Genomic DNA, 20,479 nt, shown 5'->3' with positions numbered 1-20,479 from the left:
CATGTCTCTTATAAAACTGAAATAACTTTTATAAAAAAGCTAGCTGGTACTCACAACTTAGAGGACATTTCAAACTAATATCTGTACTCATTCAGTTATTCATTCATTGATTTCTTATAGTTGTTTATTGGAGGATTCTTATTAATAGTTTTAAAAATCAAAATAATTGATTTTTAAATTAGAAAACTGTGAATCAAAGAAAATCTAGAATAATAGTCATTAAACCATTCATAGTAGTTATTTCCTGAGAAGGCGAGAAGGGGTATTAAGAGCTTATAAAAAATGTTACATTTCTATGTTGTCTGAATAGTTTGAAATTCATATATGTTATAATTTATAATGAAAAAGTGAAAGCTTTATTGGCCAAAATAGAAGTAAAATCCACTGAAAAGTGGAAATCGTGACCTTGAAATTGAAATGGCTTCTAATTTCATTATTGCTTTCAAATTTCCAAAAAGACTTTTTGTTTGATAATAAATACAATGAAGTTAAGTCTTACAGGTTATGTTTTCCAGGCTTAGTATTTCACAGATCTCATTGTAAAGCAATGATCCATTCTTTCCTTAGCTTTCTCGGCCTCAAAGATTTCCCGAATCTTTTCAAAATGAGTTGGACAATCTTGTCATGAGCTTCGCTGACCACATGATTTGGAAAAACAAAGATGCACTTGAAGAAACAAAAAGGGCAAACCACAGCGTTGCCAGATTTCTTAAGGTACATTATACAAAGTCATGATTCTATTCAAGCCTGTGTGATAGTGGCTATGAGATACTCTACATGTTAATTAAGTCACAGGTTCATTTATGATGAAAAGTCAGGACTACCATGGTTAGATGAATGCTTTCATCTATATGTCTTTCTTGCTTGGAATACTTTCTGATTTTATTTTTCCAGTTTGGAGTCCTATAGAACAAAAATCAAGGTTAGAGAAAAGTATCTGCTTGAATATTGCCAAATGTAGGACTTCTAAATATTTTTAAAGAGAAAAATGGTAGTTTTAAAGGAGAACTTGTCCTGAGGCAATATTTTTGTCTCGGACTTTTCTATCCTTGAAGTGATATTTTGGCATGGCTACAGCTCTCACAATGATGCTAAATAGCCACTTTGGAAAAATTTGGGGGAATTGAGCATTTTTGTTGTTTTACTTCCAGGCTCTTTTTTACATGATGAAAATATTATAAATTAGCTACATAAAAGGAAAATGATCAGTTAAAGTATTGAGCAACATAAAATGAAATATATATATGCATACATATATATATTTAACAATATTTATTTATATTAAATTAGGTAGAAAAATGAGCTTAGTCCAAAATTAGCTAATGTAGAATGATGGTGTATCACTGAACAGATAATGCATCCAATTGGAAAGATAATGTTTTTCTTCTGTTCCTTCTTTTGCCCAACTGTTGACTATTGGTGACCTTGATGAAGGCACTTTTCTTGCTTTTTTTGTAGTAGACACCAAGACATACTGGATAGTTGTGGGAACGTATCAATAAATACTAGTAACAAAGAGACTATGGAGATAGATGGAAAATTAGCTGAAGTTGTCATTCGTGAATTTTCAGTTCAGTTCAGTCGCTCAGTCGTGTCCGACTCTTTGCGACCCCATGAATCGCAGCATGCCAGGCCTCCCTGTCCATCACCAACTCCCGGAGTTCACCCAGACTCACGTCCATTGAGTCAGTGATGCCATCCAGCCATCTCATCCTCTGTCGTCCCCTTCTCCTCCTGCCCCCAATCCCTCCCAGCATCAGAGTCTTTTCCAAGGAGTCAACTCTTTGCATGAGGTGGCCAAAGTACTGGAGTTTCAGCTTTAGCATCATTCCTTCCAAAGAAATCCCAGGGCTGATCTCCTTCAGAATGGACTGGTTGGATCTCCTTGCAGTTCAAGGGACTCTCAAGAGTCTTCTCCAACACCACAGTTCAAAAGCATCAATTCTTTGGCACTCAGCCTTCTTCACAGTCCAACTCTCACATCCATACATGACCACGGGAAAAACCATAGCCTTGACTAGACGAACCTTTGTTGGCAAAGTAATGTCTCTGCTTTTGAATATGCTATCTAGGTTGGTCATAACTTGCCTTCCAAGGAGTAAGCGTCTTTTAATTTTTATGGCTGCAGTCACCATCTGCAGTGATTTTGGAGCCCCCCAAAATAAAGTCTGACACTGTTTCCACTGTTTCCCCATCTATTTCCCATGAAGTGATGGGACTGGATGCCATGATCTTCGTTTTCTGAATGTTGAGCTTTAAGCCAACTTTTTCACTCTCCACTTTCACTTTCATCAAGAGGCTTTTGAGTTTCTCTTCACTTTTGGCCATAAGGGTGGTTTCGTCTGCATATCTGAGGTTATTGATATTTCTCCCGGCAATCTTAATTCCAGCTTGTATTTCTTCCAGTCCAGCGTGTCTCATGATGTACTCTGCATGTGAATTTTAATTTAGTCTAATTTCTTTTTTGACGTGTCAAATGCTCTTTCAAATTATGTACTATGCATGTTTACCTCTTGAAGTTTCTTTTTCACTGTTTTACATCTTAATTTTGCTTTTTTCTTGCTTCAAGAAAGAGAAAGAGATGGTCAGGCTTAAGGAGGAAGAGAGTAAAATAGAAAAAAAATTTACTCTAATTTTCTACCACATTTTAAGACCTATGAGAATAAAGTTTGTTACTATGCTAGTAGTTTATTTGAAGTGCTTGATGAAAAATAAAATTTGGAGAAAATGACATGTTGTCCAATTTGTAAGCACACTGCATTTAAGAAACATCTGCAGAGTATTCTTCCCTAAATTGCAAAAAAAAAAAAAAAAAATGTTGCATACGCAAGTCTCTTAAAAAGGGAAAAGACCCCTTATCTACCCTCTTTGGCTTAAATGTTCTATACTTATTAGAAAAAAATATGCTTTCCTTGGACCTCATTTATGCACAAGTAGCTTCTGGTGGTACATAAAGTAATGTCTAACATGAATGTCCAAGGTGAAAAGATACACAGAGTATACAGCTAATGGGGACACCGGTGGTTTGTGAAAGCTGTGGGTAGAAAGCATGGATTGACAATAGATAAACAAATATAGTCTATAAGATATGTGGATCCATGAACTGCAAACTGAAAGCAGTACTTCTGTGAAGTTCATAAATGGAAACACTAACAGTATAATGTACATTATAAAAATCCATTGTACAGGCATTGTTTTGAGATTATTGTTTTGATGGAATCTATTTGACCCAGAAAGCTTGTTTGAAAATGTAAAGTTTATTATATGAATCATCTGAATGCAGAAAGGAAAAGAGAAAAGAAGATGACATGATTTTTTGATGTTAAATTGAATGTAGTCATTTGGCATAATGCATGTGAATTGATGAGCTTTGAGTGTTCAGCTCCTCAACACTGCCCCACTGTTGACATTACAAAACTTTTATATTCCCAGAAAATAGTTATTCACTTAACTTAGGTTTCAAATGACTTTTATCTCTTTTGGTTGTTGAATTCTACATTAGTAATCTAATACTGTAAGTTAGTTGTCATCAGAATTTAACAATTGAAATATCGTTAACACCATGGTTGTACCAAGATTCTTTTCCAAAAATGGAGAATGTGGTACCTCCAGGGTGACCACATGGAAGTGTCATAGGTGAGAAAGTGTCCTCCTTTATCTACATCATGGGAAAATAATGTTTCTATAGCACGTAGGCCAGAAACCTTGTCCATTTCTTTGACTGTTCTCTCCTAGAGATAGATAGGATGCAAATGCATCCATGTCTACATATGTAGCTTCTGTAATTTTTCTTTGCACTGCCAATCTGGGTCACAACTCTAATTTACCTGAGAGTAGCTGTCTAGATACTCTTCTCTTGCAAATATAATACCAAGGAGGTAACAAAGGAAAGTTCATTCTGATTTTAATTTCCTTCTCAGACAGCCATGTCTTTTTACCCACTCTTCTGACTATTCTCTACTTTATTTCAATTTGCTTTTGGAAACCATTTGGCAATCATCTAATATAAAAGACAGACTTTGATAGCAAAATATTTTAAAGAAACATCTGTGCTATTTCTCTCTAAATATCAAAAAAAAAAAAAGATGGATAAGCAAGTCTATGAAAGGGAAAGTCTTTATATTTACTCTCTTTTACTTAAATGTTCTGAGTTTGTGGAATAAATAAATGTTTTCTATAAATTCAATCTATGCAAAAGTTGCTGTGGTGATACATAAGTTAATACCTAGTAAAGTATCCAGATGAGAAAGAAAAAGATGGACCAAGTAGTTTTGTAAAATATAAAGGGAAAGGGTATCAGATGCGTGTTTTGTAATTTGAGTTCATAACTGATTGCTAAACAAGCTATAGAATAAAATTCTCATTGGTTCTCACAGTTGGTGAAACAAAATAAATAATTTTTTATTACAATATATCTTTGCATGTTTAATTTAGAATATTTTACTTTATTAAGCCAAACAGAAAAAGTCTGATGGGATATGTTATTCTTTATATCAACAATCTGCAAATGTTTTTCTGTAAAGGGTCAAATGTTAAATATTTTTAGTTTTGCAGACCATACAGTTTCTGTGGCAAGTACCCAACTCAGCTAGAAACAATCATAGACCATTCTGTGTTAGTCACTCATTCGTGTCCAACTCTTTGCAACTCCGTGGAGTGTAGCCTGCCAGGCTCCTCCATCTTTGGGATTCTCCAGGCAAGAATACTGGAGTGGTTTGCCATTTCCTTCTCCAGGGGATCTTCCTGACCCAGGGATTGAACCCGGGTCTCCTGCATTGCCGGCAGACTCTTTACCATCTGAACCACCAGGGAAACCCATAGACCGTTCACCATGGACAATATTTAAACAAATGGGTACAGCTGTGTCCCAATACAACATTATTTACAAAAACAAACAGTGGGCCAGTTTTGGCTCATGGAACATAGTTTGCCAAAGCCTGCTATAAATCGTTTTCTGCTAATATGGAAGGTTAATATAAATTATTTTAAAACAAAAGCAGAGAGGCCCCTCCATGCCTTAACAATGGGTGAAAGATCCTCTGCCCTTGGAGTTAAGAAGGTGCTGGAATGGGCCAGAACAGGGTACCGATGACAGGAAAGACACATTTGATGAAGCTTGACCCGCAGGAGGGCTCTTTGTAGGAAAAAGGCTGATTCTACCAGCTTTGTATCCTTGGAACAACCTGCCCCCCTTATCCCTCACTGCCCCTTGAAAAGAGGGTGACAAGTTCTCTACATAGAAGGTCTTAAATCTCAAGAAACTCTGAGTTTTCCTAGACCCCCCAGGGTAGGCACCCTCGTCCTCATTTTCCCCTTTCATGGGTGATGTAGTTTGGTCTCCTTTGAAAGCTCACAGATTAGCTACAGTAGCCTCTGGGAGGTGGCAACTGCAACCTTTCAATGACAGGACTCACAGATTCCTCCTCCATCTAATCCAGGTGCCCTGTGACGTCACCAAAGTGCTTCTGTTCTTGTGCTCTTTCTTGAGAAGCTTCTAGAACCCATAGTTATACTAGATGGTCTTCCTCTCTGCAAAGTGAGACCCAAGCTTCTTCCCAGCAGGAATGAGACAGCAATAGCAGAGGTCTCCAGGGAGAGAGCTCTACATTGGGAATATTCCAAGGGTCACCAGTTGAGACTTCATTCTACAGATGGAGAACCTTAGAGGACCTGACCCACTTGCTGAGAGCCTGCATAGTGCAGAGGACATCAAAGCCCTCTTCCTCCCCTCCTCTACATCTTCTGCACCTGTGATTATGCTCTGGTGTTACCTTTCCTCACTGTTCTATTGGGAGATAGGGGGACTAGGGAGCCATTCACTTTTTTACTAAAGGGAGATGATTGAAAGAACTTAAATTCATACTGAAAATGAAAATATAAATGAAGTAGTATGTAATGAATAGGTACATTAAAAAAACTCAGAATAAAACATAGAAAAATGGAAAGGGAAACAAAATAAACATATGATTGACCAATCAACTGAAAATGTTATTAGAGAAAATAACTCATGTTTATACATGGGCATATTTCAATGGGAAGTCTTCCACTTGGTATACTACCTATAGGGCTTTCCAGGTGGCACTAGTGGCAAAGAAATCACCTGCCAATTCAGGAGACATAAGAGACGCGGGTTCCACCCCGGGTCGGGAAGATCCCCTGGAGGAGGTGGACGAGGGCATGGCAACCCACTCCAGTATTCTTGCCTGGAGAATCCTGTGGACAGAGGAGCCTGGCAGGCTACAGTCCATCGAGTTGCAAAGAGTTGGACACGACTGAAACAACTTAGCATGCACATACGCGTACTGCCTATAACAAGATTTTATATCCAGTCCTTTCTGAGAAAAGAGATTTGTTTGTAAAACTGAGAGATTAAGAAACGCGAAACTGTTACAATAGATCCTACTGGACTCTGGATGAGAAAGAAGCCTTCTATACCGAGTGGTACAGCAGCCGAGAAATTTTCCCACATGATACGCGTACTCGCACACTTGTGGATGGGTAGAATGAAACACACATGCAGTGATGACCTCCATAAGCTAATCTACTAATAGTGCCCAAAATGCTGCATCAGGAAACAGTCCATGCCCACGTCACACTTTTCCAGTGCAGGAACTGGCCCCGTAGCTTGGTTGCTGGTTACGTGGCCATTAGTCTTTGGGATAGAGAGCAGATGCTGAGCTGACTTGCAATGCTTGCCTGACTCCTCTAAAGCTACCTACTGCTTAAGACTCTCCTTATTACAGTTACAAGAGTGTGAAGACAGAGTAAGACAGACAGTGAGCAGCTCACTGATAGAAATCTCAGGCTCTCTTACCTTCACTCTTCAAATTCAAGCTGCCTTGGCTGAAAAGAAAAGCTATTGAAAGAGGCCAGTGAGATTGCAAAAGGTTTCCCTGACCTGTCTCTGCTGCCCCTGTTCTTACCTGATGTTGTACAGTAAATGATCTTCACCTAAGGAACTGTGGAAAAAACTATTAAAAAACAATAATAAAATGTAGCAAAGTGGTTAAAAAATAATACAAGTAAAAGCTAAAAATTTCTATATTAAAAGGAAAGGGCTTGCAATATTTCATTGCAAAGCTCCAAGAGATGTTTTATGAAAAATGATAAATAAATGATAAATATGATAAACTTTGTGGTGTGTGTCCTATATCTGGTATTTTAATTAGCTGCCATATGTGGATGAATGCTTAAGCATATTGTAGATATTGTTCAAACATTTATTATATAAGACATTTAGTGAAATGTTATTTTGCATCAATATTTTTAATCATCTTTTCTAACAGCTTTAATGATCCTTAAAATAAAAACATCTGAATTTATTTATTTATTTATTTTAGCGCTGCTTTACATTTATGGACCGGGGTTTTGTGTTTAAGATGGTTAACAATTACATCAGCATGTTCTCCTCTGGTGATCCCAAGGTAAGAACCACGTTCAGGAGTGATGGCTTTCTAAACTATTGCATTACAAATAAATACACTGGTCTCTGTGTATAATCTGTCTAAAACCATAACCTATCCATTATTTGTATCAAAAAATAATTTCTATACAATGAAAGGTAGGCTTTTAAAATGGCTCGTCATCTCAGCAAGTCTCCCAAGTCCTCCCTTCGTGGGGGACAAATGGGCGTGGAGTTTGGACAAGTGGGCGTGGAGTTTAAGTGTTCACATTTCATTTCTATTTCTCGTGGGCTGTGAGAGGAGTGATTCCAGCTGCAGTGCTTCTTCCTCAGGTTTGCCCAAGACTGTCTTGGTTTTAGCAAGTTCTACTTCTCCGGAAATTTTCAGTCTTGGGCAAAATGTAACAGTTGATCACCTTACGTAAATAGTGACTCTGTGTCGGGAGACAGGGAATAGTACTAATATCTAGGGAGCAGTGGTTCCCAAAGTGTGGTTCCTGGACCAGTGATCTCAGAGCTGAGCTACTTCAGGTGGGGCCCAGAAATCTGGAATGCAGCAAGATTCTTATCACCTTCAGGTGATTTCTGTGTTCTTTCAAGTTTGAGAACCACTGAGCTATATAATATGGCATATGCCAGAGGGACATAAGACTGGAAATGGGCCAGACTCTGAAACTTGTATCATTAAGCATTAAGGTTCTTTGTGTTGCAACCAACAGAAACTTACTCCAATTTGAGCGAAAGGGAATTTATTGGAAGGATATTGGGAGAACTAGGCTTGGAAAAGAGGGGAGACCAAGGCACTTCCAGGGCAGAAGAGTAATCACAAAGGATGAACCTGGGGCCAAGGTCTGCTGCTCCTTAAATAATGAAATGGGACCATTTTCTCCCTCTTAACACTGCTTACATGTATACCATGGAATATTACTTGGCCATAAAAAATGAAATAAGGTCATTTGCAGCAATGTGGATGGACTTCAAGATTATCTAAGTGAAGTAAGTCAGACAGAGAAAGACAAATACTATATGATACAACTTATATGTGGAATATAATTTTTTTAAGATACAAATAAACTTATTTAAAAAACAGAAACGGACTCACTCAAATTTATGGTTACCAAAGAGGAAATGTGGGAGGATGTGATAAATAGGAGATTGGGATGAACATATACAGATTGTAATATATAAAATAGATATCTAATAAGGACCTACTGTATAGCACAGGGAACTCTAGTTAATATTCTGTAATAACCTACTTGGGAAAAGAATCTTGAATGAATATATATATAATAACTGATCCACTTTGCTGTACATCTGAAACTAACACAACATTATAAATCAACTATACTACAATAAAAAAAAATTTTTTAAGATTTACACTCCAGAGAGGAAGCATGTTACTGGTCTGCTTTGGGTCACGTGAAAGAGAAGGCACCTGAATTAACAGTTCCCCATTAACCTTTCCCCATTGGAAGGAAAATAAGTCCCCAAGAGAAGTCATCTAGGTATTGGGAAAGAATATAGAAATATATTTATGAATATAGAAATAGAATATATTTATGTTTATAGAAATAAACAAATATAGAAATTCCAAAAGTAAATAATGATCTTCTTGGAGCATTTTGTGTTAGGCTTAGGAGCCTGAATGTTATTTTTTAGCTGTGGAGATTTAGCTAGGAAAACTGCATGATTATATGTCATTCAGTTTTGAAAATCTAGTTCTTTCTGTAAATATTTTTTAAAAGAATGTCCTTCATTAGTGCTCCAGTTATGCAAGAAATTTGCAGAAAATCCTTTTAGGTATGATTCCAGTGACCCTAAATTATATATCTTATCAAAGACCAAATGGAACATACTCAATGAAGAGTGATTACCGTGTAATTTAATTATGTTCCTTTTCACTTTGATGTACAAAGGATTAAGTCAAATACTACCCTTGTTTGAGATGTCAGTGTTCTAAATTACTAACTAAAGTTGTCACAAATTATGATTCTAAAATATCTGAGCAAATGAAATATATTTTTATTTTGTTAGATGTTTTTAGTGAATACAATGAGCACAAGCTGAGTCTTAAAAATTGATTACTTAGTTTACATGACAATAAAAATAGAATGGTTATGGAGTTGCTAATTGTTCCCATTTATGCAGTTGTTTTAAGTTGTTTTGGATCATGTCTGCACTTCGTTTATCACTGTCCTACTCAAAACATTGATGCCAGACCTGTTTGCAAGGGCAGGGAAGGGGTGGAATGATGTACTCTCAGAATAAACGGCAGATGGAGAGAGATTTACTCTAAGTTTAGATTCTCTGCACCATTGTCTTCCTTAGCACTGGATCTTAGAAGTTGATTTAGAGTGATCTGCTCTTCAAGCTGAGTGTAGTTGCACATCTTAGTACATATGGTGAGGCACTGTTTTTCTCAGAATAAATACATTTTGCTATATGCTAAAAGAAATGAAAAAATAGAACTCAATAAGATCAAGGTAGGTTGCAAATGAAATCACTTCCTAAACAAGCCTTGACCAATCTCCAAAAATAGGGTGCCTGACTACATTTACCACTTCAGAGAGGACAAAATCCTTTAAACTTAACAATGACCCAGTGGTCACACAAAAGTAACTCCACTTCCTTTTTAGAGATAAGATTCAAGTGCAGATTTTCTATTAACTTTCTTAGTGTGTGAATAATAGTCATTCTTTTGCCTCTTTTTTAGACCTTATGCCAATATAAATTTGATTTTCTCCAAGAAGTATGTCAGCATGAACACTTTATTCCATTATGTCTCCCCATAAGATCAGCAAACATTCCAGGTAATAAGTCCCAGACTTTTATCAGTTCCTGCAAAGGGAACACATCTGTTTGCTTGTCTTACCTTCTTTGTTTGTATTCCTGTTTCCTCAGTCTTAGTTTTGTCTGAAATTGTCATATGGGCATTAGACCCAGGTAATCAGGTTAAAATGCAGAAAATAATAGCATGTGGTAAAGAGTACAGCACTGTATTTCTCGATTTTTGTTTATGTTTTCTTTTTCATCAAAGAGAAGGCCCACAAAGCCATACAATTGGTGCTTGTAAATCAAAGAATATTAACCTCGTAACTATTGCCAAGTTATCACTGCATTAGGCAGACTGGTTAAGACAGTCAAGGAGATCAAAATCTATTTTAGTCATTTGGATTATCTGTTTACTATTTACTTCCCAAGTAGCTCAGCTAGTAAATAATCCACCTGCAATGCAGGAGACCCCGGTTCAATTCCTGAGTCTGGAATTCACCCTGGAGAAGGGATAGTTTACTATTTATCAATAAGTAAAAGGGATTGTTTACTATTTATCAGTAGCTCAGAGACCTGGTAGTATCTTTGTAGATCTGATATTATCAGTAGTAAACATAAAAACATGTTTCATAGCAAGCAGATTTCTGATAGAAGGAAAAAACGGTGCCCAAGAAGAAGGCTAAGAATTAAAATAATTCTGTTCATGACATTCTTTCTTAAGAAAAGAAGTAAACAACCAAAGCCTTGTCTTGAAAAGCAAAGCTTTATTGAAGGGATTCACTTGTATTTTAAGACAATATATTTTAATTTTTCAGTATAAACTACACATAGTTAATGAATATGGTGTTTATCTGAGTATGTATATAGCTGAACTTTTTGTTTATTTATATTAAATTCAGATCCTTTGACACCTTCAGAATCAATACAAGAATTACATGCATCAGGTAAATGATTTTTATTTTCTATTACACTATCTCAGCATCAATAACCACTTTGTGTTTCGATAATATTGATGAGTATAGACACTTCATATTTCCAGTTTCTAGATGCTAATAGTCATATCATCTAATCAAATATATAATCAAATATATAAAAATATCAAATATCATCTAATCAAAATAGTCAAAAAGTTGAGTGAGCTTTTCTTTTATCACAAATAATTAAATGCTTCCTTAGTTTGAATTTTTTCATACCCTATTCTCCAGAGTTTGAACTCTTTTTAGTTTCCCAAAGCATCAGAAATTTCCTTAGAGTGTAACCATACGTGAAATTCCCAATCATATGTAATAACATGCTTATTCAATGAAACTATCTTTATATGATATTTCTATCAATAAGCCACAGCCTGGTTCTAACCCTTCTTTCAAAATTGAGATCATTAGAATCATATCAGTTTATTTTTACCCCAGAAAAGTTCATAATTTGAAATAGTCTGGACAAATTTTTTTCTAGGTATAAATGGGCAATTTGCAAGTTTTGTTTTATTTCTGGCTCCTCACTGTTACTCAGTATTTCATGAAAAAATTTATTTAACTTAAGCCCTTTGATGTTAGTTTCCTGAACTTCCACATTCCCTGAACTTCTGCCTTCAGCAGTATTTTCACGGACTGGAAAAAATCGATGTGTTTACTTTACTTCTGGTCAGATACGATGTGGAGTGTTCTAATAGTTCATTATTCCTAACATGTAGTCCTGGGTCGGAAAGATCCCCAGAGTAAGAAACGGCAACCCACGCCAGTATTCTTGCTGGTAAAATCCCATGGACAGAGGAGCCTGGCAGGCTATGGTCCATGGGATCGCAAAAGAGTTGAACATGACTGAAATGACTCAGCATGCACACATGCTCTGTTTTGGATAAGAATAAACAGTATTTACTGAATGCCCCTCTTCACATTTTTCATACAAGATTGCATTGCTGAATCCCTCCTAGTAGCAATAAGGGTTTATAGTTGTTTGTTCCATCTCTCTTAATTGTAAAGTGATCATTTGACTTTCAGTAACATGATCTCTTTACCTTCCACACAAAGATATGCCTGAATATTCGGTCACGAATGAATTTTGCCGCAAACACTTCTTAATCGGAATTCTGCTCCGAGAAGTTGGCTTTGCTCTGCAAGAAGATCAAGATATCAGGCACTTGGCTTTAGCTGTCCTAAAAAACCTAATGGCTAAGCATTCATTTGATGATCGATACAGAGAACCAGTAAGTGGTCTTTCTTTCTCCCTTCCCTAAGCACCATTTAATGGTTCACTGCATTAAGTGCCTATCAAACCTACAAGTCTATTGATTTTTATGTGAATCATTTCTTTTGACTCCTTTTCTACCTAGGAAAAGCAGGCCCAGATAGCCGGTTTATACATGCCCCTCTATGGTATGCTTCTGGACAATATGCCAAGGATTTACCTGAAGGACCTGTATCCTTTTACCGTCAATACATCAAATCAGGTAAGGCATAATATTCCAAGTGTCTATTTTAATAAAGAGTTTGCCTTTTTTTATATATTTTTGGCCTCGATAACCATTTTTCCCTAAATGTGAGCAAACTAAGGATTAAACAGAACAGTGCTTTTTGCTAGGTGGTATTTTGGTGGGGGGAAGCAGGCGTTGTTTGCTTTTGGTTTTTTATCTATTTTTTTATTGCAGTATAACTGCTTTACACTGTTGTGTTACTTTCTGCTGTACAGTGAAGTATATCAGCCATATGCATACATGTATTCCCTCCCTGTTAGACCTCCCTCCCACCCAAGCCTTTCATTTCGCCCACCCCAGGTCATCACAGAGCACTGTGCTCAGCTGCCTGTGTTATATATACAGCAGCTATCTAGCTATCTGTGTTGCACATGGGAGTGGACATATGGGGCTTTCCTTGTGGCTTGGATGGTACTTTCTCAATTCTTTTCACCCTCTCCTTCCCCATCCCTCCTGTGTCCACACATCCATTCTCTACATCTGCATCTCTGTTCCTACCCTGCATATAGGTTCACCTGTACCATTTTTCTAGATTCCATATATATGCATTAATATAGGTGTTTTGAGGTGTTTATATGGTGTCTAGAAGTTAGGAACTATGTCTGGAATTTTTTTTGACCTTAGACCAGTATCAGTTACTATATATGTAACCTTCAGTAAGCTATTCAACTTTTTCCTCTTTTATAAAATGGAACAAAATACCTCTGTCGCAGGGTTCTTAGGAGGATTAAATGGGTAATAGAGAACATGCATCATAGAGACTGGCACATTATAAGTACTTAACATCTAGTTTTTAATAATAATATACATTTAAAAATCCATGAAAATAGTGATAATCTAATCAATGAATTTATGACACTACTTATAAGTGGAATCTAAATAATACAAACAAACTAGAGAATATGACAGAAAAAAGAAGCAGACTCACAGATATAGACAACAACCTAGTGATTACCAGTAGGGTGAGGGAAGAGCCATAGGAATAGGGGTTAAGAGGTACAAAGTGTTACATATAAAATTATTATAATTTTATAAGCTATAAAGATATATTGTACAACATGGAGAATGTAGCCAGTATTTATTATAACTATAAACGGAGTGTAACCTTTAAAACTGTGAATCCCTATGTTCTATACTTATAACATATAATATTGTACATCAATTATAGTTCAATTAAAAATCTTTTTAAATCAGTGAACTTATCAATCACAATTATAGTCATTTAGTCCACGGGTCCCCAACTGCTGGGATCTAATGCCTGATGATCTAAGTGGAGCTGATGTAATAATAATAGAAATAAAGTGGACAATAAATGTAATATGTTTGAATCATCTCCAAACCATCCTTCCTCCCACGGTCTGTGGAAAAACTTTCTTCCACAAAACCGAAAGGTGCCAAAAAGATTGGGGACCCCTGGTTTAATCTATATCTGAAAGAGTTTCCACTACATTGTTTAAAAATTTAAAAATCGCATAAGAAACCAAATTGTGACTAAGATTATGGGTTTGACAGTATTCACTTTCATTGCCTACTTAGGCAGAAGATTTTGCAAAAATATAAAAAATCAAATCTCATATCATCTAATTGAAAATGTAATGAAGAAAACATTTGTAGGTTTATGATGTTGAAATATGTTAATTCCCACTCATCTCTTCTGTGCTTTGAATCCAGGGGTCTAGAGATGACCTCAGTACCAACGGAGGATTCCACACCCAGTCAGCTATGAAACATGCCAACTCTGCAGACACATCATTTTCTAAAGATGTTTTAAATTCTATAGCAGGTACTTCAGACCTTCCAGACAATGGTGTTTAACACTCATCTGTGTTTACATTGTATATCACTGTGCTTTTTACCCACTCATTCATTGTACATAATGTATGAGGCAAAGTATTCTGCATTTATATAGCTAAAGAGTCTTGTTACATGTTTCTCTGAATGTCATCCAACAACTTCCTCTTCTACTTAGTGTTCATTTCTACTTGGATTAAGAAGCAGTCTACTCCGATGTCATCAAATTGTTTCATTCTGGAAACAATCTTGATGTTTTCATTGCATACAGCCTTTTAAAATATAATAGCCCTTCCACTTCAAAGATTGTTTTTAAGAACTATTTTGGAGATGTCATCTTAATTTCTTACAAACTGTCAAAAATTGAAAGCTGCTTCCTCCAAAGCATCCTTAAGAACTTTTATTAAGCATTTTAAAACAGAAACGTTCTTTAAAAAGCTTTGTAAGAAATCAAAGGAGCACGCTTTATTTCCAGTTATAATGGTCTAAATGTTCTTAAATCCTTCATACTGGCATGGCTGTTAAAATAATATTTTAAAAGTTGCATATCTTTCATGCCGATCCCAGACTCTATTGTGTCAGGCTTTCACAATACCTGAATGATCAGCATCTTTTTGGTTCATTTTAGCGTTGTGTGTGTGTGTGTGCACCCATGCATCTCATTACCCTCTGTGTGCTGTGGCTTGTGTTTACAGCATTTTCATCAATAGCTATTTCTACAGTAACCCATGCTGATTCCAGAGCTTCGTTAGCAAGTCTTGACTCCAACCCAAGTACCACTGAGAAGAGCAGTGAGAAGACTGACAACTGTGAAAAGGTATGACTTCCCTCCCGACCTTCCCAAGCGCGTTACAAGTCAGCTGTGTCCTCCTCCTCCTCCTCCTCCTCAATCCTTGTTGTTTCTTTCATCCCTAGATCCCAAGACCCTTGTCTTTGATAGGCTCAACTCTTCGATTTGACAAGTTAGATCAAGCAGAAACCAGGAGTCTTCTCATGTGCTTTCTGCACATTATGAAAACAATTTCGGAGGGTAAAGAGAGCTCTTTAAAATTAAATTTAAAACAAAAAAAGGAAAAAATTTTGAATTTCAAAGAGTCTCATGCTACTTGGTGTTTCCTTTCAGAGACTCTGATTGCCTACTGGCAAAGAGCCCCCAGTCCAGAGGTGTCTGACTTCTTCAGCATCTTGGAGTAAGTTTTAGAGTTGATTACTTAAGACTTTTTTCCTAGAACCTTCAAATGATTTTAGTATACCATTTTTCATTCTAAGTATCATATGGTGAATAATCTATCAATAATAATGCATAAACTATCTAAAGAAAACTGTATTTTTCTTTTAATGCAGTTGGATGAACACTTTGTATAGATAAAAAGGTATGAATAATTAGAATGTGACTTGTTTTTTTCCTTTCTAGCGTCTGTCTTCAAAATTTCAGATATCTAGGGAAACGGAACATAATAAGGTAATCATTTTAAACTCCAAAAGATTAGTCTGATCTTTTGAAAAGAATCATGAAAAGAATCATAGTCTGATCTTTTGAAAAGAGTCATATATGTGTATGTTAGAAATCTTAAAATGCAAATAGGATTTTAAGGTTGACCTTATGTTAAATAAAGCATGTTTGATGATTACACTCCAGATTAACTTTTTTTTTTTTAGTATATTGGAAGTATTTTCTTAAATATGCATCTTCTAAGTTACATTCATATGAAGACAAATTGGTTGAAAAGCTACATGAAATGTGGTTTCCTTTCAGAAATGTGTGTTTGTGCTTTTTCTTCGGACAACATTAACTGTTCTTGGATCTATTATGGGTATAGTGTAATCATTAAACAATGCTTTGCTTAATGTGAAGGTTTAGTTGTTGTTTTTTTTTTTAGTTTTAAAACTGAAACTTCACATTAAGCAAAGCATGTTTGATGATTATACTATACCCATAGTAGATCCAAGAACAGTTAATGTTGTCTGAAGAAAAAGCACAAAACACACATTTCTGAAAGGAAACCACATTTCATGTAGCTTTTCAACCCATTTGTCTTCATATGAATGTAACTTAGAAGATGCATATTTAAGAAAATACTTCCAATATACTAAAAAAAAAAGTTAATCTGGAATAACTGTGCTCTCATCCTTTCCCATAAGAGACAGCAGTGCCCCCTCCCCCCGCCCCGGCCAGCACATTCCCTAAACCCTCAATTTCCCATTTCCAGAAGAAAATGTGGTTTTCTTCTGGAAAGAAGTGTTTGTTTGTTTTTTTCGTAACATATGAAAGATTTCATTGTCCAGTAATCCCTTTGTCAGTTGCCATTTTTTATTTATATATCAGTTGCAAACACTGAGCTAAGATTAAAACTTCAGTTTTCCTTGCAGAAAAATTGCTGCTGCGTTTAAATTCGTGCAGTCCACCCAGAACAATGGAACTCTCAAAGGATCTAATCCATCCTGCCAGACTTCTGGCCTTTTGTCACAATGGTACTGTCACATTGGCTTGATATTTAAAATTATATTGTGAGTGTACATGGATGTGTATGTGTGTGTGTATGTATTGGGCTTCTCCGGTGGCTCAGTGGTCAAGAATCTGCCTGCAATGCAGGAGCCAAAGGAGACGCGGGTTAAATCCCTGAGAAGATTGCCTGGAGGAGGACATGGCAGCCCACTCCAGTATTCCTGCCTGGAGAATCCCATGGACAGGAGAGCCTGGGGGGCTACAGTCCATAGGGTCACAGAGTGGGGCATGACTGAAGCAATTTAGCACACACACATGCATATATATAGAGAGAGTGTGGATACACACACTATGTACACACACACACATGCGTGTGTGTGTGTATATATATATGTATATTTTATACATATGAAATATTCCCTGGTGGCTGAGACGGTAAAGCGTCTGCCTGCAATGCCGAAGACCTGGGTTCGATCCCTGGGTCAAGAAGATCCCCTGGAGAAGGAAATGGCAACCCACTCCAGTACTCTCGCCTGGAAAATTCCATAGACAAAGGAGCCTCGTAGGCTACCGTCCGTGGGGTTGCAAAGAGTCGGACACGACTGAGCAACTTCACTTACTTACTTACTTGCTGCTGCTAAGTCACTTCAGTCGTGTCCAACTCTGTGCGACCCCATAGATGGCAGCTCACCAGGCTCCCCCGTCCCTGGGATTCTCCAGGCAAGAACACTGGAGTGGGTTGCCATTTCCTTCTCCAATACTTATATGTATATTTCAAACCAGACACAGATTTCAAATAACTCTGTATGTTTCTTTTTTTTTATTTTATTTTATTTTATTTTTAAACTTCACATAACTGTATTAGTTTTGCCAAATATCAAAATGAATCCGCCACAGGTATACATGTGCTCCCCATCCTGAACCCTCCTCCCTCCTCCCTCCCCATTCCATCCCTCTGGGTCGTCCCAGTGCACCAGCCCCAAGCATCCAGTATGGTGCATCGAACCTACCTTGTAAGTACTTCCCTGTCTGCCCCACTAACTTGTAAAGACCTAAGAAGCAAGAATTACACCTTATTTATGTGACCTACTGTACAATGCCTTGTGTTGTTGTTGTGTGTACTCAGTCATGTCTGAGTCTGTGACCCCAGGGACTGTAGCGTGTCAGGTTCCTCTGTCCATGGGATTTCCCAGGCAAGAATACTGGAATAGGTTGCCATTTCCTTTTCCAGGGCATCTTCCTAATCCACAGATTGAACGTGGTCTCTGGTGTCTCCTGCATTGGCCGGTGGATTCTTGCATAGGGTCAATGAGTATCTTAATTTTTTTAAGCCTGGAAAGATATAATTCCAATCAATGACTATTTTCATGTTTGCTAATCTCTTGGTGACAAAGTAAACTGTGAGGTCGTATCTCCCCTTTCCTTTCAGTAATTTTAATAATTTAACCATATTCTTAGAGTTTAATGTAATTTTTTTAAGGGTCAAAGGCAATAAGGAAGCATATCTGGCCCCATAAGCTCATGTTAGTTTTTTTAGTCATCAGACTGATTTGACTAGCATGAAAAACCCAGGGTCACCCCTCATAAACTACCCTACAGAAAACATTAGCCTGAAATGCTACCTTAAAGCTCCTCTGGGTCTAGTCAATCCAAATTCTTTGCTGAAGTTTTCTCCAGCTTGATTTATTCTTCCCAGGGGTATCATGATAATATACAATATGAAAATGGCTGTATTTTAGAAAGAATTTTAGAAAGTAATATGGAAGTAGTAAACGGCTAATAAATCATAGAATAAATTTTGCCTCTTTATCCATGGGGACCACTTGAGTGGCCCCTTTATAAGAAAGCAAATAAAAAATGTAATGGGCATGTTTTGGCAATTGGTAGTAGGAGAGAGGACCATAAACAATGACTTTAATGACGATCGTAACCCAGCTGAGGTCACTACAGTTTAGAGGCTGTCTGGTAAGTTAGATTTCAGGGTCCTCCCTGAACACCTCCTGATTTTTTCCCCAAATCCCTTCCCCAAAACCATGGCTTTTCCCAGGAATTACAGACAGAAGGAGACGAAGTAATTCAGTCCCAAAGTTTAAGCCATATAGCCCCAAACCCATTATTCCCTATAGCTGCAGAAATGACCCAGACTCTCTTGGCTACTGAAAACCAAAGTCAGATTTCCTGGGCCCCAATCCACTCAGAGCACTTGATTTAGCCAGAACCAAATAAGCCTTGAGAAGTAAGACAAAGAGAAAACCATTGCTTCTTTTTGAGACTTCACTCTTCAGTATCTCTTCCTCCAAATACTAAGAAGTAAGAGTCAAAGAGTTGTTTCAGACCAAATTTTACTTTTTTATATTTTACCCCCTAAAAATAATTGATACCAATTGAGTTATATAGTATTGTACTTTATAAATGTTTATCACTATGCCTTTCTAAGCAACCAATAGCCAGCATAACATCTATGGAATCCCATGATTTCATTAAATAATAATGAATATGATTGTGCAGAATTTAATTCTGTATCTATTATTTTGGCAGACGAATTCTTTAGTACTAGCGCCACCTGGGAAACTCATTATCCTTTAGTATCTATTATCATTCTGAACCTTTTTTTGGCTTAAATAAAATTTCTCCAAAAGTACTTTTAAATTTCTGTCATCGTGTCACCCCATAATTAATGGTTTTTCATAAAAAGTCTCATTTTTCACAAAAAATGTTAATATGACACAATCAAGAGAATTTGAAAAAACATTTGGTTTTCATATCCCTATGACTTTAACCATTTTTCTCATTTCATTTCCAGGATGCACACCACTTCCAGTCATGAAGGACAGAAGCAGCACAGATCACAAACTTTACCAATAATTCGAGGCAAAAATGCACTTTCTAACCCCAAACTCCTCCAGATGTTAGACAATACCATGACTAGTAAGTAAACCAGAAACAATAGCAACAAGATGGTTATCGTTTTTCTCTAGACATGTGCAGGAAATAAATTCATTCTGTTTCAGAATGTAGGGAATGTTGCTATGCCCCTCAGACCACTGGTTTTCAGGCTTGCTGTAGCCCTGGGAATGTTCCTGAGGAGAGAATCAGCTGCTGCTGCTGCTGCTGCTAAGTCGCTTCAGTCGTGTCCGACTCTGTGCGACCCCATAGACGGCAGCCCAACAGGCTCGCCCGTCCCTGGGATTCTCCAGGCAAGAACACTGAAGTGGGTTGCCATTTCCTTCTCCAATCAGCAGGGAGTAGTTTAAAAACGTAGTGTTGTGGGACTTCCCTATTGTTCCAGTGGTAAAGGCTCTGTGCTCCCACTGCACGGGGCATGGGTCGGATCCCTCACTGGGGAACCAAGTGACTCTGGCATTGTGAGAGTTATGGTGGCCTCTCTCAACCTGATTATTATCCCTCTGGGAAGAGGAAAAAGTTGCCTGTGTCCTAGAAGCAGCAGGCGTGCCATCTTGAATCCAGTGTTGCACACATTCTAGGTGTGAATGAGATAAAAAACGAGATCCAGTCCTTTCATATCATGTAAGTGTGCTTGATTATGGACACATGACCAAAGTTAGCTATTTGACAGTATTTGCCTTAACCTGTAAAT

At 37.1% G+C, this 20,479-nt stretch overlaps 1 protein-coding gene across 3 annotated transcripts in view; it reads left to right on the top strand.

Moving 5' to 3' along the window:
- The window catches only part of DOCK10 (dedicator of cytokinesis 10), a 305,174-nt gene that overhangs the window by 247,814 nt on the left and 36,881 nt on the right, over positions 1 to 20,479 (top strand). For all 3 annotated transcript variants that reach the window (XM_055573609.1, XM_055573608.1, XM_055573607.1), the window contains exons 28-40: positions 568 to 714; positions 7,341 to 7,424; positions 10,116 to 10,212; positions 11,074 to 11,118; positions 12,202 to 12,377; positions 12,504 to 12,620; positions 14,316 to 14,427; positions 15,131 to 15,252; positions 15,351 to 15,465; positions 15,559 to 15,625; positions 15,850 to 15,897; positions 16,806 to 16,907; positions 19,685 to 19,809. In XM_055573609.1, coding sequence (XP_055429584.1) covers positions 568 to 714; positions 7,341 to 7,424; positions 10,116 to 10,212; positions 11,074 to 11,118; positions 12,202 to 12,377; positions 12,504 to 12,620; positions 14,316 to 14,427; positions 15,131 to 15,252; positions 15,351 to 15,465; positions 15,559 to 15,625; positions 15,850 to 15,897; positions 16,806 to 16,907; positions 19,685 to 19,809 — 1,357 coding nt within the window. The remainder of the gene's footprint in view (positions 1 to 567; positions 715 to 7,340; positions 7,425 to 10,115; positions 10,213 to 11,073; positions 11,119 to 12,201; positions 12,378 to 12,503; positions 12,621 to 14,315; positions 14,428 to 15,130; positions 15,253 to 15,350; positions 15,466 to 15,558; positions 15,626 to 15,849; positions 15,898 to 16,805; positions 16,908 to 19,684; positions 19,810 to 20,479) is intronic.

The sequence above is a fragment of the Bubalus kerabau genome, chromosome 3 (genome assembly GCF_029407905.1).
Source record: "Bubalus kerabau isolate K-KA32 ecotype Philippines breed swamp buffalo chromosome 3, PCC_UOA_SB_1v2, whole genome shotgun sequence".
NCBI classification, from domain to species: domain Eukaryota; kingdom Metazoa; phylum Chordata; class Mammalia; order Artiodactyla; family Bovidae; genus Bubalus; species Bubalus kerabau.
This window is presented reverse-complemented; position numbering and strand designations above follow the sequence as displayed.